This window comes from Amphibalanus amphitrite, unplaced genomic scaffold (genome assembly GCF_019059575.1).
Source record: "Amphibalanus amphitrite isolate SeventyFive unplaced genomic scaffold, NRLGWU_Aamphi_draft 000560F_arrow, whole genome shotgun sequence".
In the NCBI taxonomy this organism is placed as follows: Eukaryota; Metazoa; Arthropoda; class Thecostraca; order Balanomorpha; family Balanidae; genus Amphibalanus; species Amphibalanus amphitrite.
The window spans coordinates 342,110-365,258 of NW_024882054.1; the positions used below are offsets into that span (position 1 = coordinate 342,110).

Below are 23,149 nucleotides of genomic sequence, written 5' to 3' on the forward strand. Positions count from 1 at the left end.
GGGCAGCTGTGAGGTCATATGACGTCATCAAAGGTCACCAAAGGTTTTTGGCCAATAACTCCGTACAGGAACAAGATGCATACGCGTGGATGGTCTCATTGTGTTCAGCTCGTCAAGGCGCATCGAATGATATACATGATGATCTCGAGGTCACGTGACCTGAGGTCAACCTTTGACCTTGACCTTTCGAGGTCAACTTATATATCATTCGATGCGGATTGACGAGAGGATCACGAGAGGATTAAGATTGAGGTCAACTTTCGGGTAAAGGTCAGGTCAAAGGTCAAATTCAGAGGTTTTGCATGATTAGGCTTACGGACAGCGGAATCGATAGCTGCTGCTCGAAACTCACCAAAAATGACCTCAAAGGCCTAGTGAAGGTATCATGTGTGTATAAGGGTCATACTAAGTACGGGTCAAGGTCAGGTCAGGTCACGAAAGGTCACGGTTTTCACTTTCTGCTACATGGGCGTGCGGACACATGTTTTATGGCTTATTTTTCACGCCAAATCCAATGGTAATGGTTATATGTGACCCCAAGTCACTGTGCTGGTGATAAGTGTGCATTGAAAGCATAATAAATCGTTTATACCATATGATTATATATGTTGTTGTATATATAATCATATGGTTATCTCGTTTAGTTATGTATATAATTATACCATACATAACTAAACGAGGGCCAAGAAAAAATCAATTTTTCAACTTTTTATTTTTGACATAAAAATGCAGTTTTCTAGACGAGCTTTGTCCCAGGAATCTAGTGGTGCCATTTGTTTTCACATGCGATGTTCAGAAGTGCCTTTAATTCACGAAAATGCTTATGACGTCACCATGTCCTATGCATGTTGGAGCAATTTTTTTACAATTTGGGGGTCAAAAATCAAGATAGAAAGTTGAAATTTGTGACGTCTTATGTTCTAATAGAGCTCTATAACATATATTCCGGTTTTTTGAAAATTCCTAAAATTTTGGATTTTATTATTTGTTTTCCAAAAAATATAGCTTCTTGAATTTTTAGGGGTGAAAAACGCATTTTATGGAAAATCCGAGATAGCCATTCAAAGAACTCGTTAAGCGGCGTCTATTCATGTCCTTAATTTGCAATTTGCTTTAAACCTCGATTTTTGGCGATTTTTTAAACATTTACCACTTTTTGACTGAAAACGCCATGTAGTTGCATCACTAAAATCGATATATCTAACAAAAAAATTGGGAAAAAATCTTAAAAATTGCACAGAAGACGTCAGATTGATGGGGGAGAAGGTATGCCAAGTTTCAAGTAGATAGCGTAAGCGGTTCATGAGTTATTCAAGAAAAACGGAGGGGGGTCGGATCCGACCCCCCCCCCATTTAACGACATTTAATACCAGAGGCACGACAAGGTCGGCGACATTTGATACCAGAGGCACGACAAGGTCGGCGACAGACGCCCCTCAGTAAAAATTCGTCTCAGTCTTTTCGCTATTGCCGCCCCCCAGCAGTGACATTTTTTGCCCTGACTTGGGGGGCCAAGTCGGTGACTGCGTGGATTTGCCTCCCCCCACCAGTTAACATGCTAGGCAAGTCACTGAGTTTTGGTGCCTATGTAGCATCTTACGAAGCTGTCGTTGGTGGTTGGTATCTACTATGGATAGTCGACAGGACGCGTACTGGTTGACCTGACCTGACAAGGCCCGACCTACCCCAAATACATTAATGCATCATCTTCGATCAAACTAACATGAACTTCGTATTTCGTAATGAGCACCCCGAGAACCTCATGGCAAAATCGCTTTGCAAAGTGCTTGTAGGTCCCAAGTTATCCCGATTCTTGGGTCGTTGACCCGACCCAAGAATGACCCGACCCGACGACAATGTTGACCCGACGACGTCAACAAATAATCTAGGACGTTGGGTGCAATCGGCTTCTTCTCGTCACGGGTACGGGGTAACACTCGTTTTTTTCCGTGCAGCTCTAGCTCAGCTCAATCCGGGGTCAAACAGCGGGGCGGGGATCCGGACAACTCCTCCCTCCCCCTCCCCCTCCTCCCCCTCTGCGTAAGCCGCTGTGTAAACGCCAGTACGGACAAACATTTAAGTTAAAGTGATATAGGGACGGGGGAAGGATTTACAATGTGCGAATGTTGTGATTGTTGTAAAAGCATGGTTTATACCCGTTTACCGTACCACGTTGTTTTTGTATTATGACATGGGCACGAAAAAGCTGCTACTGTGTTTGTAGAGCGTCGATGATCTGAACTGCCCCTCTGGCCTGACCTTCTCTAACATGAACCGCTCCGACCTGACCGCCTCCGACCTGGACGGCGCTCCGACCTGGACGGCGGTCCGACCAGGCCCATCGGGCCTGCAGTGGCCGGCGGCGCTGACCGCTGACCGGCGCGGCGGCCGGCAGGTTTCGGCCGGGAGCTGTTCGCGCCTGACCTGGACAGGATCGAGACCAACCTGGAGATGGCCATGGAGCGGATACCGTGCTTTGGTCAGGCGAGCATCCAGAGCGTGGTGAACGGGCCCATCACGTACTCGCCGGACGTGCTGCCCATGGTGGGGCCCACCCTGCTGCCCAACATGTGGGTCGCCGTCGGATTCGGGTAAGTCGGCTGCCGGGCTCACCGCCGCGGCTGACGCAGCCAGCGTCCAACGGAGCCCGTGCCAGTCTGGTATTTTTAACCCTCGCCCGGCCAGAGCGAGGTTGATGCCAGACATGCGCATGGATCAGAGTGATGGATCTATGATCTCAGTGGATCTCGAAGCAAACTGCAGGTTCGGATCTATGATCCCACCGGATCCGGCGTGAAAAATTTATCCTGGATCTATGATCTCTCAGGATCTGATGTTAAACCAAGAACATGAATCTATTATCTGAGTGGATCCCACCAAGCACAACATTTTAAACCAAGTTTGCAAGTGTTTCTACGTCAATAAGTGCATTAAAACTATGGCTTATGATGTGCTATCACATAAATCACTAAATAAGAACGTTTGTGAGTTGCAACGAGCGATTTTTGGGGATTTCTGTGTTGACAATAAATAAATGAAGATCTATGATCTCACTGGATCTCAAGCAAAAATATTAGACTCGGATCTATGATCCCTACGGATCTGTCGATAAATTTGAGAACTGGATCTATGATCCCGACGGATCCGAGATCAGGATCCGTGGGATCAGATCCCAGATCCATTTTTTTCGGATCCACGCACATGTCTGGTTGATACCTCTTCAGGTTTTTCGTGAATGGCGTAAAACGGCGGAGCGTAGCCCTGCCAAATTTGACATATCCTCTAGGGCAACCTTTTGGCACCTTCCATGACAATTTCAGGTCTCAGTCGTTTCAGGTCAGGTCATTAGATCACAAAACCTGGTACAAGGTCAAGGTAAAATTGAACTTTAAAATTGAATTTGAGCGGCAACGGAATTACAAAAGCCTTTCGCTAACCCGCGAGTTGCTGAAGAGGAGGGCGTTAACCCACCATTGACTGAGAGGGATGGCGTTTAGCCGCCATTGATTGAGAGGGATGGTCGTTTAGCCGCCATTGACTGAGAAGGATGAGCGTTTATCCCCCGCCGACTTTTTGCGACAATTGTAACGAATCTGTGACAGATATAAAATGACGATAACAACTCGGGTTTATTGTAAGAGACGAGGCTTTCGATGCATACAGTATCTTGCTCACTGTCAGGGAGATGAAGAATACGGCGAAATATCAATCACAGATGCCAAAAACCGACTGCTTTCCTAACATGTGACATTTACCCTATGACACTCCCACCAGCCCCCGTTCACGAGTCTCAAAACTCCTTTACCGTGACGTCACGCGGGCGGCAAAAATCCCTTCACCCCATGAGGATCTATACAAATGATGCCGAGTTATGAGCTGGACTGACGCCTAAGTTGAGGACTAAAATATTATATAAAACATATCATTTGACTCAGTGAGACTTGATTTATCCAAAACCGGGCCTCAATCGGTCGAATTCGAATGAACTGAGCATAAATTTTGCCTTTTAGATGAGGCCTGTAAATTTCGATGAAGGTTTTTATCGTGAAGGAAAAAAATAGTGCTACCAAATGCGTCTGGCGCCGCTTTTACAAAAGCCAAATACTAACGTCATTTTCTATTAATAATATGTAAATTCATGATTATTTTGGCTAAATCGAGTTGCGAACATTCACTTAAGGGCGACTTACCGTTACATATCCGTATACACATATGCGTCCTTATGGAAATTGGTTGTGTGGCGACTGGCGACGCGCGCGATATCTGTGCGGCACCTCACAGTGATGCAAATGGGGTTCACGAGTGGCCATAAATACCAAAAAGTCAAGTTTACCAAACCGAACCACCCTTGTGGCACAGTTGGCAGGTGCGTTCAAGTTTGGTGTGGGAGGTCCTTGGATCAAAGCTGACCTCTGGCAGCCTTTTCCTCGGCCGGCTCCTACCCAGGAGATGGCAGTAACTGGGGAGTGTTCGCTCGGTCGTGGGGATAACGCTGTGCCAACCAGCGCCCCCGGCCGCAGGTACACGGGCCTGATCCGCCTTTAAACAGATCCTTCGGTCCGGTGACATGCCCCGAGGGCACGGCCTCGCTTCATGTCCCAGAGCAGCCCTCTGACCTGCCGGGCCCGAGAAATCGGGATAGCCCCAGCGTGTGCACCAGTGCGGTGCCATCTGGGGCACGCAGTGGCGTATCTAGGATTTCTCTCAGGGGATCCGCAGTCAAAAGGGCCCTTGACTGACTGGGTTGAAAGGGCCCTTAAGTGGCAAAAGGGCCCTTGAAGCCTGAGTTGAAAGGGCGTTAGCCCGCGTCCCGTATGGGGGGGGGGGGCGAAACGGCCCCCTGTCCTCTTCCGTAGCTATCTCCTAAATGACTGCAGATATCGCCACCAAACTTTCAGGACCTCTCCGGGCATCCATTTTACACATTGTGACCTTTTTCCAGAGGCTATGATAGGTTGGCCGCAAATACGTCAGAATGACGTCATGTTCTGCCATTTTCGACCCAAAAAAGGTTTCGCAGGAAGAGCTATCAGGCCTACAGAGCTGTAGAAACATGAAAATGTTCCGATATAAAAAGTGTAGAATTAACAGGCTTACGTCAAATCTGAGCACAGTTTACAGAAAGAGCGTTAAAAGAGCTTTGTTTGATTTGTTGGGTTGGACCCAGGCCCTTTCGGCTTTCGGTCTGACGAGACCATTTCAGGGCCGGAGGATGATAGGAATTGAGGGAGACATTGGTCTGGGCGGGCACCTTGGTGAGTCACTGGGGCTGAGCCTGTCCAACAGGACAGGCCGACCAGCCTCCCAAGTGCTCACTGCACCCGGTTACGAGTGTGCTTCCTTAGGAGCTGCAGTGCGCTCCAATGGGAGCCGCCCGCATGGAATAAAGTTGCCCGTCCAGGTCCAGTCCGGATCAGGGGTTGCGGCATGGAGGAGAAGGATTTGAATGTCCTGAGGATGGAAACGGCGAAAGGGGTGTTAAAAGAGCTATTAGCTACGCTTTTCCCCGGTACTGTAGCTCTATTCATTTCCGAATCATGCGGTGGTTTGTTGAAAATTGTCGAAACTGGACCTGAAAATTGGCGAAATTTAACCTTGGATGACCTATGTAAACTGAATTTTGAACTGATCTAAAAAGTGACAGGCGTAATTTCGTCATTATTGTTTGCTTGCGTCCCTTCGAACACTGCCTTAGGCGTGTTGGTACGTGGCTCAGAAGCCGAGTTATACAGGGTGTCCCAGAATTACCCGGACATTTATTTTCTGGCTAAAAGTACGATTGCGCTCGATTCTAATGATATACAAGCATCATACTTTTATAAGGTATCCCTTAGCTATCGAGCTTGGGGACTGTGTGCTTTTGGTGACCGGTAACGACTCGAGTCAAGTATTATCCAGAGTCAAGTAAGAGTAGTCCTTTTCCGTTTTCAGCTTAAGCCACTAATAGGCAACCATGGTGAATCAACTCCCGTTTTCAACTTTGTAAACGGACTTTCGGCATGGTTTTTGCTGGAGAGCTTCAGCAGCTCATCTGCAAGCAGTTAGGATTGAGCAAAGCGCATTTATATCAGCTAACGAAGCCAGAGAGAGCAAGAGATAAACCTGATTGACAAGCTTGGGCTCGGCCAAAAAGGGCCATGCACCAGTTGTCAAACGGGTGGTTGCTTGTCATGGACAACAAACGTCACTGATCTAGCTAAAAACTAGCTAAACGATAGATCAGGACTATCTAAAGAACATCAGTCTACTTTCCACCACTATCTTCGCAAAATTTTGAAATTTGAGGTCCCTCGCCTGAAAAATATGCGAAAACTACGGGAAAAGCAGCGAAAATCACTACAATTCATCCCAAAAATATAACATATACAACAAAAAATTGTATTGAAGCACACTTTGTGGTCTAACGAAGGTATTCTGTCATTTGAACCGCCCGAAAAGGGCGTGTGTGAACGTCAGATGGCTACAACGCCCCAACAGCAGAGACGGCCAGGCACCTGTCGAAAATCAAATTGTGAGATATTTTGAGCCACCGTGCACTCATTCGGCTTGATATGATGGCCCAACGACAGCCGTTAGCACAGAGTACTACTGCGGTAATATTCTACCAGTAAAAAAACTGGATGCCGTAAACCAAATGGCCATGAACGGGTTTGTTTTGGAAACCAAATCTGTTGGAAGCCAAAGGTCCCGCCATGTTCAGACATGGAGCTTCTCCACTTCAGATGTAAAAAACGCGGCAAAAGTGGTGTAGGCAGCAATTTTTGTTTTGGGGGATAATGCCTTATGACCTGGGAACACTTTGATGTTAAGTTTATCTTATATGATCGTATTATCCTCCAGCAACAGGTCAAAGAAAACAGGCCTTCACCCAGTTTCGGGAGAGCCGTAAAACAACTGAGACCAGCAATGACTGACATTTTCAATCATTGTCGGCTGATCTTGTAACAAGCGTATCTATTGCATGTGCTATTTCACAGCCACCCTAGTTGACTATATAGGACGATAAAAAGAAAAAAGCGCAATCATGTTTGCCTTATTTTATACGCTAATTAACAATGTCCGGGTAATTCTGGGACACCCTGTAGATGCAGGGGTGCGGAGCCGGAGCTGGAGCCGGAGGAGCCGCCGGTGCCAGCATATTTTGCCTGGAGGCTGGAGCCGGAGCCGGAGCCGGAGCCGTGAAACAATATAGCCCGGAGCCGGAGCCGGAGCGGTAAAAAAGGCGGCGACTCCGGCTGTTTTTTTTTTTTTTTTGAAGAGGAAAACATTATTGACCTAGTTCGGTTTCACAGTACCTACAAGGCAGTAAAATATGTGGTACCGTAAAGTGGGGCTATTGTTAGGGCCAAGTAAAGCTGCATATACCACGACACGGTGTATTGTGCTTCCAGCGACCGAAGACCAAGCACGGACACGGCGACCCGCCGACTGACCCCGTCCGGTCACGGTCGCGCCCTTATATAACCACGGCACAGAGCGCATGCGCGGTGACCGCGCGGCGGTCAGGCGGCTCGCCGGCCGGACGGCCGGGCCGCCGACCCATCCTGTTCCACGGCCCCACACGGCCGGTGCGCGGTCACAATATCCCAACACTCCTCCCCCCATAAAAGAAACGTTTCCACTTGGTCAAGTAACAAAGAAACGCGACACACTACGCGACCGGAACGCGACCGGAAATACAAACTGATTCAGACACTGGTGATGCACATCGAGAGCATCCGAGGCCTAGGATTGAAAACGATCTGGGGGGAGCGACACTCTGCCAGACCTGGTCACATACGCGCCCCGCACAGATGTACCCCCATTCCCCACCTGATCTCGGGCCCGCCGGCAGAGGTAGTACAACGCCAGTGGATCCGGTCCAGTCTCCTCGGACCCCGTCTGCTTCCTGGGACGCGTTTCTGTGGCTGTGTCCGATGCGTCGTCCCTCCGGGTGCTTCCAGACGTTTCCTGTTTGTGGGACTCCCGTTCCACAGCTGGCTTTAGCTGGTTGAAGTGCAGAGCCTTTTCCTTGCCCTTGTCGTCACGGACGAGGTACGTTACTCCTCTCTCTCCTCCGAGGCGGCCGATGATGGTGCCCGGGCCTTTGTAGTACAATCCCAGTTTCGGCTTCCCGCCGACCGAGACCCTATTATCCCGAATCCATACCCGGTCACCAGCCTCGAACCCTTTTCCGCTCGCGCGCTGGTTGAATCGGGTCGCAGTCTCCGTAGCACTGGTCCGGGTTTTCCTGATAGTCGTCTGATAAGCCTCTGAAATGGCCTTTAGACGCTCTTCAAGGTAGCACCGGATATTTACCGCCCGATCCGGAGGGTTGATGACCGCATCGAGTGGCGTTTTCGGGTGGAATCCGTGCAGCAGAAAGAACGGGGAATATCCGGTGACGCTGTGCACAGAGGTGTTGTAGGCCATGCAGTACGCCTTGATGTCATCGTCCCAGTTCGCTCCTTGAGGGTCAACGTATTTGGCGACCATGTCCTTGAGTGTTCTCATAAAACGCTCTACCATACCATCACTCTCAGGGTGATAGGGCGTTGTACGCGTTTTCTGGATGCCCAGTCGCTTGCACATGCACTGGAACAATGCAGACTCAAATTGGCCTCCTTGGTCCGAGTGAATCCTGTCTGGCACCCCCATGTCGTAAACCCAATCCAACAGCACCGTGGTTACGGTTTCGGCATCCTGCCGTCTGACTGGGTACACTCGGACGTATTTAGAAAAATAGTCCATGATGACTACTGCATATCGGTTGCCATTCTCCGACACCGGCATCTCAGTGATGTCAATCGCAATTCTGCGGAATGGTTGACTCGTGACCTCCGTCACCAGAGGAGCCCGTTTCTTCGGTGCAGGGCGATGGCGCCGTTGGCAAAGGTCACACGTGCTGCAGTACCGACGGATGTCCGCGAACATGCCGGGCCAGAGGAAGCGCTGTCGCACTCTTTCCGTTGTTCGACTCCGTCCCAAGTGTGCGGACGTCGGATGGTCATGGGCGAGCGTCATGATCCTTGATCGCATCGAATCGGGGACCAGGGCCCGGAAGCCCCACTTCGTCCTCATGCCGAGAACGCCCTCCCGCACTTCGAGCTGCGTCCAGCTCCCACGCAGTAGCTCCCACTCGGCGAGAGGGTGATCGGGCGGTGGTTCCCGACTGCCCAGACAGGCGTTCCGCATGACGCTGAGGACCTCGTCCTCTTGTTGCGCCGTCTGCAACTCCGATTGTCCTGGTGCTTCAGTGATTAGGCGTCCCGCCTGGTCACCCTTCGCACTAGGTGGCGCAGTAGGCAGTGCGCAGACTTGGTCAAGTTCTGCTGCGCCTCGAGTCTTCCCCACACATTCCTCCTCTCCACCAGAAGCAGGTTCTTGGGCTCTTGTAGCTGCGGTATGCACGGGTGCTTGACCTGCTTCGGCGGGATAAGACTTGCTGCGCTTGCCCGTCCAGATATTGCCGTTGACTGGTCGCTGCCGGGACATCGCATCGGCATTGCCGTGATCACGGCCCGGCCGGACAACCACCCGGAACTGGTAAGAGCTCAGCTCGATGGCCCACCGGCCACGTCTTCCCGTCCCGTCACGTTCCACATTGATGGACTCCGGTACACCCGTGAGTGGTTTGTGATCGGTCACGACTTCGAATTCTGCTCCAACTGTGTACTGGTTGAATCGCCGGATGGCGTGAACGATGGCCCAGAGTTCTTTATCATATGTTGGCCATCTGCGCTGTTGCTTTGTCAGCACCTTACTGTCGTAGGCGATGACTCTCTCCGTGTCACCCACCCGCTCCGCGAGCACTGAACCGACTGCAGAGTCGGATGCATCCGTGTACAAGACGAATGTACCACGGAACGTAGGGAGGGCTAACACTGGAGGTGCAGTCAGCGCCTGCTTCAGACTCTCAAAAGCTGCTTCAGCTTCCGGCGTCCACGTCAGGTGGTCACCCACCACCTTGGCTTCCCTCAGCGGCTTCGTGAGATCCATGTATTGTGGGACAAAACGGCTGTAATATCCGCACAATCCGAGGAAGCTTTTCATGCCATCTTCCGTCTTCGGTGGAGCCCAGTCGAGTATCTTCTGGATGTTATGTGGGTCCGGTAGGAGTCCCTCCTTTGCGACCCGGTGACCGAGGAACGTAACTTCGCGCTTTGCGAGGCGGCACTTTTCTGGTTTGAGCTTCAGCTTCGCCGACCTCACTCGCTTGAAGACATCACGGAGCGTTGCGATGTGCTCGTCCTCGGATCTGCTTGATATGATGATGTCATCAAGGTAGACTAAACAGCGTTTCGAGTCCAGACCCGCAAGCACCAGTTCCATGAGTCGCTGGAATGTGGCTCCAGCATTTTTGAGACCCATGGCCATCACCCTGAACTGATGGAGTCCTTTGCCCGTGGAGAACGCCGTCTTTTCCCGGTCCTCTGTGGCCAGCGGGACCTGCCAGTAACCGGTCGCCATGTCGAGCGTCGTGTACCACGTTGCCCCCGCAAGGGTATCCAACGCCTCGTCGACCCTCGGCAGAGGATGCGCACATCCGCGAGTTCGGCTGTTGATCGCGCGGAGATCGACGCAGAAGCGGAAACTTCCATCTTTCTTTCTGGCCAGGACGACTGGGGAGCACCAAGGACTTGTACTCTCTTCAATTATTCCATCTTTCATCATCTGCGTCTTCTGCATCTCGACTTGCTCGCGGAGTTTAACTGGTACCCGCCGTGGTCTCTGCTTCACGGGAGCCTCCTCCCCTGTGTCGATGTGGTGTTCGAGCAAATCTGTCTTGCCGATATCACCCGCATACTGACTGAAGATGTCTGCATATTCGCTGAGAATGGTTCTGAGCTTCTCCTTTCCTTCCGCTGAGAAGTCAGATCCGTCCACATCAAGTACTTCTGTCACCGTCGCATTCTGACGCCTTTCTGTTCTGCAGCTCACATCATCAACGTCATCATCATCACTGTCCTCGACGCCTCCGTCTGCAGCCAGGCACAACTTGTACTCGCAGTCCTTCTCGTTTGTAGCATCATAAAATGTCCCTAGGTCACTGCCTCTGAGAACACGGACTTCTTCAGACCCAACATTTGTCAAAATGATCGAGACGCACCCGTCGTCGTCTGCAACGACCAGAGCCCTTGGAGTCAGGAGTCCCTCCCGCTCCGCTACGGTTGATGGCTCGAATATCCCGGCTGCACCCATTTCATCACTCTGCACGCCGTCCACTCTCTCCAGCTTACCGGCTACCACGCTCTCTGACCGTGCTGGAATGACGACGTTCGACAGTAATCGCACTCGCGCACGTCTTGGTCGAACCTGCTCCCGGCTCGGCAGGGGAACGCTCATGGTTCCAATCTTGAATGAGCCAGCGTCGTCGTCGATGACCGTGCGATGCATGCACGTGAAGTCGCGACCTAGTATCACGTCGTACACGAGGTCGTCTGCCACGGTCACTACCGGGCATCGGAAGCTGACTCCATCAATGCATAATGAGAGGTTTTCCAACTCACCAACTACCTGGAGGGAGGTACCTCCCGCTCCGATAGCATTGCGCGCGCTCGGGCTGAGCCGGATTGCTCTGAGTGCTGGGTTCCCCTCATAAAATCCTCTTCGCATCATGGTGAAGTCGGCACCAGTGTCCACCAGCGCCCATGTCGGAGCGCCGTGAATGACGACCCGAACGGCCGACGCCGTGAGTGGGGACGCTTTCGAGAGGACTGGGACCTGTCCCACGGCTCCAGTCCGGTTCAGTTTTCCTGATGCGCACCGGCGTCCCGCCGGGGATCAGCAGCTCTTGTCTCGGAGTGGCCTCCGCCAGTGCTGCCACCCTGGAAGTATTGGCACCCCGCCATCCAGTGGCCCTGCTGCCCGCAACATCAGCAGAGCGGCAGCGCGCGCCCATCCCTTGTCGACGGCAATGAAATGGGGCAGTGTCGCTTGAGGTGACCCAATTCTCCACAGCCGAAGCATCTGACGCTAGGTGAACCACGGCTACGCTCGGGGCAGTCTCGCTGAAAATGACCCGGCTGCTCGCAGCGGTAGCACCGGGGAAGTCGGCGAAACTTACTCGCATCAGTTGTCGTCTTCGGCGCCATTGTGATGGCCGATATCGACTCGTGTAGCCCGCGAATATGATCTTCGATGGCTGTGAGCCGGTTGTTGTCCGTCACAGTCTTTTCTGCTTGACCCGCGGTTGCTTCACCCCCGACCGGGCGAACCGCCCCGATGACGTCGATCTCATGATTTCGCACTGCCTTGATCGTCTTCCTCGTCTCCTCGAATTCTTTACTAACGCGTACCGCGTCAGTCAGTGTGGATACGTTTTGGCTGATTAACCTCTCTTGCAATTGCGTGTCACGGAGGCCACAGATGAATCGGCCGCACTGGAATCCCTCCATAGCGCTGTGGTCGCTGGGCAGAGCCGGCTGGGCTAGCCCACTCAGCTCTCTGATCCTGGCTGAGAAGTCTTCAACAGACTCCGAAGGTGATTGGCAAACTCGGTTGAGTTCGGCATGAGCCTGCAACGTGCTTATTTGCCGACCGAATCGACTTTTCAGTGCTTCAACCACCCTGCCGTAGTCCTTCCGTGACTCTTCGGTGAGTGACGCGAATGTGTCCAGTGCGACTCCGTCCAAAAGACCCACCATAGCCGCCAGCCGGTCCCCGGCTTTCATGCTCGCCGTCTGAGCTTCGAATCGGCAGAACCATTTCTGCCACACTTCCCCCGACTCTCCACTAAATTTCGAAGCTCTTGAAAGGAAAATGGTAGATAAATCCATAGTTTGTTATACTGAACTCTACTGGAGAGAGCCTCTCACCACCCAAAGTCTCTACTCACCGGCTCCGTCCACCTTTTCCACCGTGAGCTTGCGTAGGCCGTCACAGAACTCTCACCGCAATCTTCTTTCTTAAAAACTCATATGCAGCTCATTTACGTTATTGGTCCTACCGACCGCGCCAAAATATGTTAGGGCCAAGTAAAGCTGCATATACCACGACACGGTGTATTGTGCTTCCAGCGACCGAAGACCAAGCACGGACACGGCGACCCGCCGACTGACCCCGTCCGGTCACGGTCGCGCCCTTATATAACCACGGCACAGAGCGCATGCGCGGTGACCGCGCGGCGGTCAGGCGGCTCGCCGGCCGGACGGCCGGGCCGCCGACCCATCCTGTTCCACGGCCCCACACGGCCGGTGCGCGGTCACAATATCCCAACACTATTTGAAACGGATTTTACAGTTTTTGGCCTCTCCCTGGAAGACGGTTCATATTTCTTATAGCATGTAAATTGCAAAAATATAGTTCTCTGTGCGCTTTTTCATATAGGTGTATTTTAGTTCAGCTAGTAATAATGATTAAGGTTATTTTTTTATGTTAAAGCCTGTCTCAAATAGCCCCATAGGGTGGGGCTATTTGAGACAGTTTTAGTTGCAAGGAAATTAAAGAAAATTGGTCACGCTAGAGATAATTTTTTAAACGCCATGCATTTGGAAATTGAATTTTGATCATTTTGGCAAAAATTGTTTTTTCAAAGACTGTTATATGACCTTTATATTCAATCTTTTCCTTTTTCGTAGGACACTTCATTTCGGTAGGGTATAAAATTGCATCACTATATGCTAAGGCTATCATAATATGATGTGACCCATAGCTTTCAAACTGACAGGATGATCATCAAGGACTATTTTAAAGTCATCGACAGTAAAATTTTGAAAGTAAGTTTTTGTATATAGCCCCGGTGACGTGAAAACAGATATACCGAAAGTCGGTGGGGCTATTTGAGACAGTCTCGCTACATTATGAAGCACACTGTAATGAATCAAACAAGGCAAAAGGTTTCCCAAAACATTTGAGTGAATGGTCTGCATGATTGTTTGTACCATTGTACATCTCCATGCGAAGAAATAAGAGAAAAATGTTAAACGGTTTTGATTTTATGCCGATTTTCCTCGATCGCTGCATGCTGTATCAATTGGCCGGTTACCCTACCACATCAAGTACTTAGATAGGCTCACCTAACAGTACGTTCATGTGTTAAGTAACATTCAATGGTGTTTCTTGGTCAATCAAGGTAGACATATGTTGATTGTCGAATGAGTCAGTGACTGATGAAGCATATTTTTAGCACATATTCATCAGAATAACTAGTTTGGTCACCAGCTAAAGGGTTATTATGTTACACTACGAACATGTAAATATTGCTTGCTGCTTAAAGTACCTACCATGAACCCACTGCACGTTTATGACCACGACCGATTCACCGGTGTTGCTCATGTCGAACGGTCGATGCACTTCAGGTAGATGGCGGTAAGTCTTCTCGGGTGCATCGCATCACCGTTATCATCAGCTATTTGGCATATCCGTTGAGGTTTGACCAGGTGGGCATCATCGGGATTCTGAGACAATGGGTTACGCAATCGGCAGTACCGTTAACAATATATAATATTTTCATGAAAAATGTGCTTTGCCTATAAGAAAAAAGGTAGTAACGATAGATACAGTGGCAAAGCTGTTAAAACTTCAACTTTTTTAAGCTGCAGGTAGGGGTCCTTTTCGAGCAACTTAAATCGTGCGTTTTTCTGTATTTCGTATTTTATTGCAAATTTCTTTCAGAACCTTTCGAAATTTTCAAAAACGTTATTCAGAGCATTTATTGTTCAATTCCACATCAGCCTAAGCAAAAATGACGAAAAAACATCAAACGGTTTTCATTTTACAGCGATTTTACTATACCATTACCTTACTGTCTCAAATAGCCCCACTGTCTCAAATAGCCCCACTTTACGGTATTCAAAATAGCCTTGTTATGCAAATACAGAAGCAACGTGAACCAATCCTTCATCTTTTCTTTTCCACCCGTATTTATTTGTATAAAGGATGAACTGAGTACTGGAGTCGAAGCCGGAGCCGGAGCCGAAGCCGATTTTTTTTTCTCCGGAGCCGGAGCCGGAGCCGTCTGAAATTTCCACGCCCTGGTTATCCCTGGTTAGAAGGACCCTAGCCGGCCGGGGGGGGGGGGGCGTGGGTGCCACCACATCGTTTTTTTTGCGACAGCTCGGAACACGTCGGCAGGCAACAGAGAGCCAAAACTGGGCATAGCTACCTGACCTTCGATGCAAACCGGGTCTTGTGACGCCCGCATTTTCACGGAGGGCCTCTGGTCGTCTTAAGGACCCTCTGTTACCCTCAGAGGGACCCTCTGATGGCCTCTGAAGACCATCACTGGCCTCAAAGGGTCCTCTAGTGGCCTCCATGGACCTTCTGGGTACCTGAAAGGTCCCTCTGTTTTCTTTCCAGGGGCCCTTTTTTACCTCAAAAGGTTCTCTTTTACTTCAAATGACCGTAGGTTGGACTATTACATTTTTTTAAATAAATTTTGTCCGAACCTTTTGATGGGAAGGATTCACAAGGACAGAGCCACCGCTAAGCGAAGCTTGTTGCGATGACCCTGCCCTCTACCCTCCGATCGCGCAATTCCGATTCTATGGCAGAATTTAGAGTCCAAAGTTTAACGTGCGCACAAAGCCGCGCACGGCCGGTCCCCTCACGACTTCGCCTGGCTACGGCCTGCCACCAACCGCAACCATACCTGTCAGAAGGCCCATAAATGTCGAGCGCCCGTCGCGCTTCGAACCCGGACTGTTATAACCGGGAACGCGTGCTCTCACCACGCGGAGTCCAACGCTCTAACCAACTGAGCTACGGGACTGAGCTACATGAGGCCCCTAGTGGCCTAAAATAGCCCTCATATCATCTAAGGTGACCCCCTGTTTGCCTTAGAAAAGAGGTCCCTCCGGGTGCCTGAGAGGCCCTGTTTGTGTCCCAAAGGGTCTTTGCTGGCCTCATAAGGCCCCTAGTTGACTTAAAAGGTCCTCTGATTGTTCAAGGGCCCTCTGTTCGCCTCAGAGGGCCAGCTTTTTCCTCAGAGTGCCTGATGACCTCATAGAGCCCATAGTGGCCTGACATAGCCTTCATATCACCTCAGAGGGCCCTCTGTTGTAAGGCTCAAGTGGCCTTCTCAGAGGGCTCCGACTGCCCTGTGACTGACAATTGTTCACTCTTATCCCTCTTTTGGGTGACCTTTTCCCCCTCTGACACCCAAGCCAAAATACGATTTTGGGACACTGACTCCGAGGGCCAGTTGATTTTCAGAGGGCCCTCTGTGAGGTGGATGTTAGGGCCCTCTGTTCGCCTCAGAGGGCCCTCTGGTGGATTTAGACTTCAGAGGACCCTATTTTGACATCAGAGGGCGCCTCTCTGTGGCATCAGAGGGCCCCAGGAGGCCTCAAATGGCCCTATTACATCTCAGAGAGCTGTCTTTGACCTCAGAGGGATCTTTTTTACTTCTTTGTGGTGTCTAAGGGGACCCTCTGGCCTTTGTTCGCCTCAATGGGCCTTAAGGGGTCCTCCGATGACTTCCAAGGACCCTCTTTGATCTCAGAGGGCCTGATGACCTCATAGGGCTCATGGTGGTCTGACATAGCCTCATATCACCTCAGAAGGCCCTCCAGTGGCCTCAGAGGGCATTTTGTGACCTTTGAAGGCCCTCCATTCGCCTTAGAGGGCCCTCTTTGATCTCTTTGATCTCTTTGATCTCAGAGGGCCCTTTGTTCACCTCAGAGGGCCATTTGGTGACCTCCAGGGACCATCTTTGATCTAAGAGGGCCGTCTGGTGGCCTTATAGGGTACCTTGTGGCCTGACATTGACCCTCGTACCTCAGAGGGCCTTCTGTTCGTCTTAAGGGGCCCTCTGCTGGTCTTAGAGGGCCCTTTGTGTGCCTGGGAGGCCCCCCTGAGTACCTGAGAGGGCCCTCTGTGTGTTTGAGAGGACCCTCTGTGTGCCTGAAAGGGTCCTCTGTGTACCTGAGACGGCCCTCTGTTTGCCTGAAAGGGTCCTCTGTGTGCCTGAAAGGGTCCTCTGTGTGCCTGAAAGGGCCCTCTGTGTACAGTGGGTCTAGTAAGGATCTCCAGACGAAACTAGATGGCGTTGAGCCTCAGTCGAGTCCATGTGAGATTCAAGGAGAGGTCACTACCGAGCTGAGCCCGGTGGGGAGGTGGGGAGGGGCGAGGGGGCGGGGCGGGTGGCGAGGTTTCGGTGCGGGTGACCTGTCAAACAGCCCCGGCGCGGTGGGGCACTGCCGCAGGCAAATGGCGCACTCCAGCGTTGTTCCATATCGCGGTGGTGGGTCGGGCGGCCGGTTAGCTTGGCAGTTGGCTGCTTGGAACGAAAGGATAATGAGGCATGGGTTTGCTGTGGCCGGTTTATCTACTGTCAACTATGATGAACCCAAAGTAATGCAAATGTGATGTTGGTAATGTAGCTGGCAATGCAATGCCAGCGAATGCTCCGGGCGCCCAGTAGCTATAATGCTTATATTATTTATGTCTCCTGAAATTTTCATTTAACATAATTCAACCAATAGAAAGATCGTATCGTTCGCCAGTTTTTTGACCGGCTGGCGTTTCTTGCGTAGTGCGCCCTTTGGCAAATAATTATCACGCAGGTGATTTTTTTTACGGAGCGAGCGAAGCGAGCGTAGTCTTTCCTTAGATTAACGGAAATTTCTGAGTATGAGCGGCCGGCCGTGGTCACGCTTTTGCGAGGCTTATATCTCAGCAACCACTTGACCGATTTACACGCGGTAATTTTTGTAGGGTAGCTTAATTCCTTCTACCAAGTATTGGACTATTCCCGATGCATGTGGGTGACCCCTTATGCACGTGCCACGTGCAAAACGAAGAGGTGTCAGTTTTGTAATTGTTGCAATATCTCGGTAACTACTAAGCCGATTGCGCTGAAAGTTGGCATGTAGGTAGGCACCCACTAGGCACTGCATATACATGTGCCAGAGTTGGGGTGCTGCTGCACGTGCGCACGTGCAGGGGTCGTTTCCAGATCTCGGGAACGGCTGGACCGATTGCGCTCAAATTTGGTACACGGTTAGGGACCGGTTAGTAGGGTGCCGTGCACAAGTCAGTTGGGACCCATTTTGCACGTGCGCACGTGCAGGGTGCCGCTTCCAGATCTCGAGAACGGCTGGGCCGATTGTGCCCAAATTTGGCACATCGCTAGAGACCAGTTAGTAGGGTGCCGTGCACAAGTCAGTTGGAGGTACCCCTCGCAATTTCGCACGTGCAAGGCCCACCCTCTCGCTCGCTCCGTTAGTCGCCCCAAAAGGCGTTATACTGGTTTTACTGGTAAGATGGGCCTTTAACCTTCGCCCCAGTGGGGGGGGGGCATATGTTACCACCCTGTCGCGTTTTTCGCGTGTGAATATATATTACTGAACGGCTCTGGGAAAGAAAAATGGAAACCGAGGTCTTTAAAAAATTGTAGGCACGAGGCGTAGCCGAGTGCCGGAGATTTTTTGAAGACCGAGGTTTCCATTTTTCTTCCCAGAGCAAGTTCAGTAAGATATTTCCCATACGTCGTTTAATATCTATTCAGAAACTCACAATTTAATTATTGAAATCACCTTTTTTAAGATTTTTATCAAAAAATCACCAGAACTGTAGGTCATCAACCCGTGCCGGAAAACAGTGCAGGAAAGATCACGTGCAAATGTTTCCCGCACGGCTAGGATAATGCTAAAGGAATATATCGGCGTATGGGAATAACAAACCGCGGCGCGTAGCGCCGCGCCGCTTGGGGTAGCTTTTGGTACATCAATTTTGGACAATGTGTGAAATTTTTGACCCCAGGTTATGTCAGGTCAGGTCACCAGGTCAAGTTAACTGACCAAGCCTTAAAAAAAGTTTGCAATCATGTCCAGCCTGCAGTGTTTGTCAGAAAGGTTTTAAACTTGGTGGATTGCATGCTGTTATGGGAGCCTACAATTTGTATATCTCGGATTTTTTATATCCATGACCTAAGGTCAGATCAGTGGCATGACCTTTCCATTACAAGTCAATGGATAAAAATGAAAATGCCTCTAGATCCGTGTGTACGCATAGGAACAGTCCAAATAGTTCAGAATCACAATGATTTAGTCCACTCGTGATGACCAATGTGTCATTTTTGCTGATAGCCTCTAGAAAGGTCATCCGAGGTCATTTGAGGCTACAAACAGTTTTTTGCCAATAACTCGCGATTGGAAAGAGATAGAACGCTGGGGATGGCCTCATTGTGTTTGTCTTGTTGAGACGCATCGACTGATATGCAACATGACCTTTTCCGGTCAGGTCATGACCTTGACCTGAGGTCAAATTTTTAAGTTGACCTTTCAAGGTCAAATTATAGTTCATTCGACGCGTCTCGGTGAGGGGAACACGATTCTGGCAATAGAAATGTCGTGGCTTTTTGTAGTCGAAAGTTATTGTCGAAAAACACTTTTCGTAAAAACAGCTATTTTTGGAGTTTTTGCCCTCTGGAGGCTAAACCGTTGACCTGAGGACAATATTGATAATGACCTTTTCAAAAGAAGAGTTCAAAAGCTATTGATTGCTTTTCCATGCGTTTTTCTAGCTACCATAGTTCCTGAGATAGCGGCATGTTTTCTGAAAAATATAATGACAATTGGCAAATTTTGACCTTTGATGACCTCTGGTGACCCCAATATTGCTCTAAGGTGAAAAATGACCGAAATACTTTCAAACGTACGTATTGAGAGCTATCGACTGCTTTTTACCGCGTCTTTCTAGCCCTCTTAGTTTTTGAGTTAGAGGTGGGTGGTAACATATGCCCCCCTCACTAGGGCGAAGTTGGCCGAGACCGCCACTGCACACTGGGCCGATCGCCAGGTCTAGCACGACATGAGTAAAAAATCGAACTTTGTGGATGTGCAATGAAACCTATACCAATTTGTTCAAAAATGATCATACTACATTGCTCTGGTCTTTGTTTTCCAACACAATTGCTATTTCATGGCGAAAACTCAGCTTAAACACGAACTTCGGAATCGTTTGGACCGAACTCGTCCCCCGCACTCTTCGACAACGTATCTTTGATCCACGAAAACAATCACAATTTGAGGAGGAATTCCACATTTATATACATCAAACGATAGCTCCAGGTCTGCAGAACACACATAACTACATGAAAATGGCGAATTCTTACTTGGTTATGATGTATTGGCACCGTAAAGATTTAAAGACGAAAATATAATTTCACATAATTGATGTCACACACAAATAGAGTTTTAAAAAAAGTACCGCAGAGTACCGCTTCGAAAATCTCGCTAAATGTCAATGACTCATTGCACTACAAGATCCAACAGTCATTTTTTGCGACTTTTTGCGACTTTGGATGTAGCAGCCAAACATCAACCCGCGCCGGACCGGTGCTCGGCGTCAAACGCGCCGGGCCGGGAGGTGTTGATTGAACACTCCCCTTCTAACTCGGCTCTTGGGCCACATAGCGACACGTAGTAAGTGGCATTCGAAAGAGCGCCCGAAATTCCAGATGGAGTAATTAGTCATTTCTAGGTCAGGTCAAAGGTCACGTCACCAGAGGTCATCAAAGGTAAAATGTTGCATATATCAACATTTCTCGAAAACCGGCCCTTACCTCGGGGACGAATAGAGCTACATCGTCGCGGAAAAGTGCATTCAATTGCTCTTTTAGCGGTCTTTCTGAAATAAGCCCTCAGATTTGGCTTAACCCTCGACCCTAGTGGTGTTTTTCCAGCCGCGAACGTATAGAAGGGGTCCGTTGGACCCCCCGCCGTTTCGCCCCTGATCGGGCTAGAGCTTCGCGGAAAAGACGACCGTGTTGCCCGTGACAAGAGGAAGCTGATGATACCCAATTGTAAGGTCCTAGGTCATCGGTTGACCTTCCAGGTCAGGTCAATGACCCAAAAGTCGGGAAAATCGGGACCTGTTAGAACGTCGTAAAGGGTGGCTGCTATGGGTTTTTTGGGTGCTGATCACGAATATAATGTTATTTACGATCATAGATGATGTCTTCATACATTTAGGCCAGGTCGGGTCAGGTCAGCTCAGCTCAACCAGTAAGGGTTTTGCCGGGTATTTGCAGTAGCTGGCAACCGCCTCTGACAGCTTTGTAACATGTTACGAAGGCACCAAAGCTACATAGTAAATGTTCAAATGGTTGCTAGATTCGAATTCAGCTCCAAAAACTAGCCTAGAAACATGTAAAACTCGAAAAAAAAGAACCAAGGTCATCAAAGGTCAATGACCTTACCTGACCTTCTGGTGACCTTGACACCTACCCTAATGCATGTGAGCAACATAATATCCCATGTTTGAACGCTTTAAACCAAGAAAAGACTGCAAACCCGCGGCTAATGCGAGGCTACATACGCTGAATCGCGATTCCGGCCAAACATGGTCTCGAAAGAAGGTCACAGGTCAAAGATCATTAAGGTCAGGGTCATGAAATTTTCAGGTTAGCTGTAAAAGTAGTTATCGCGAGGGTACTGAAAGTTTCGTTGCGATCGGCCGTTTTTTACGCGAATTACTCGCGAAAAACCAAGGGTTCCGTTCGAAGATTCAGGCCCTGTCGCGCTAGAATGGCATATCGGCCCACTGTGCACTGGGGCGCGGGTTAAGGTCAAATCAAGTCGCTAAGAGAAGATGAGGAAAAGTAGACGAGTGCCACATTTTTTGTGCATGAAGTCTCGAGTTAAAAAAGCTTAAAAAATCAGATCAGTTAATAAAAATATTTGACCTGAAATTAGCCTCTGTTTTGTCTGACCATGATTGCGTGTAAGGCACCGGTCCAGCAGGGTTCAACCCGGCCCAACCTGGCTCGGCTCCCCCTTTTTTAAATATTAACCCTCGCCGGACCTATTGGTTTTCTACATACGCGCCGGCCGAGGGGGGGGGGCGGGTACGACCCCCTCCCCCTCGCCGTTTCGCCCCTGGTGGAGCTAGCGCGTCGCGGAAAAAACGAGCGTGTGCGCCGTTACGAGACGCAGAGATTGGTACCCGATTTTAAGGTCCTAGGTCAACCGGTGACCTCTGAGGTCAGGTCAAGTGCCCCAGGGTACGGTTCAGTTTTTGGTGAATAACTTCGCAAAAAACGGCCGCAGAGCCGCGATTTTGGCAGCATCGTGTTCGCCTTGATCAGGCGCGTCGAATGATATACTTTTTGTCCGGGTCAGGTCAACTTGGGGTGTTGACCTCAGGTCAAGGTCAGGTCAGCACCCCCAGGTCACGAAGTTGGTCGAAAGAGGTCATGTCGCATATCATTCGATTCGGCAGGTCTTCCTGAGTCCATTGGTGGCTTTCCCGACTCGCTAGCTCAATTTGATCGGGAGTTATTGACGAAAAACTAATATGACCTTGATGACGTCATAAATGACGTCACGGAAGGTCAACATTGCAAAAGTGACGCATCTAACCTTGCAAGGAGTGCATCAAACCACGATTCTATGTGCTTGAGATAGTTGGAGATCGTTCCCGGCTCCAGAATAGCAGTTTGAATTTTTCCCCATTGACTTATAATGGTGAGGTCACGAAAATGACCTGACCTCATATGACCTCTAGGAAAAATCCGAGATAAACAAGTTGTGAGACTCATAATGGATACTAGATCCTGCAAGTTTCATTTCCCTGTGACATCTCCTCTGACAGTGAGGGCGTTGCGAAGTTGCGACATCTGAAGACCGTGCAGAGGTTCACTTATGACGTCATAGGTCAGTGACCTGACCTGACCCAAAAATGCGGTTGGTGTCAAAAGATGCGGCTTGGATCAAAGGTCAGGTATGCCAAGTTTCAGCTCTCTATCGCCAGCGTGTTCGGAGCTATCGCGAAAAAACCCTATGGGGGGGGGGGCGGCACCCGCCCCCCCCCCTCGGCCGGCGAGGGTTAAATTTTGCCCGAACCTTTTGAATGAAAGGAATCACAAGGACAGAGTCCCCGCTAAGCTGAGCTTGTTGCGTTGACCCTGCTCTCTACCCTCCGATCAAACAATTCCTGGTCTATTGCAGAATTAATTAGAGTCCAAATTTTAACGTGCGCACATAGCCGCGCACGGCCGGTCCCCTCACTGACTTCGCCTGGCAGCGGCCTGCCACCTACCACAACCATACCCGTCAGGAGGCTCAAAAACGTCAAACACACGTCGCGTTTCGAACCCGGACATTTGCTCTCACCACATGGAGTCCAACGCTCTACCGACCGAGCTACCGGGACGGACATTTACCTTGCGGTTTCGCCTCGTGACATTGACAGACGTCAGACTCTTTGGCCGAACTCTAGCCGA

General features: G+C 50.0%; 1 protein-coding gene across 1 annotated transcript in view; it reads left to right on the top strand.

The window, feature by feature from the left end:
* Positions 1 to 23,149, top strand: part of LOC122393880 (dimethylglycine dehydrogenase, mitochondrial-like) — a gene marked incomplete at its 3' end in the record, with an annotated part of 355,513 nt that overhangs the window by 243,368 nt on the left and 88,996 nt on the right. Inside the window, exon 9 of the mRNA XM_043390320.1 lies at positions 2,396 to 2,591. Within this exon, the coding sequence (XP_043246255.1) occupies positions 2,396 to 2,591 (196 nt within the window). The remainder of the gene's footprint in view (positions 1 to 2,395; positions 2,592 to 23,149) is intronic.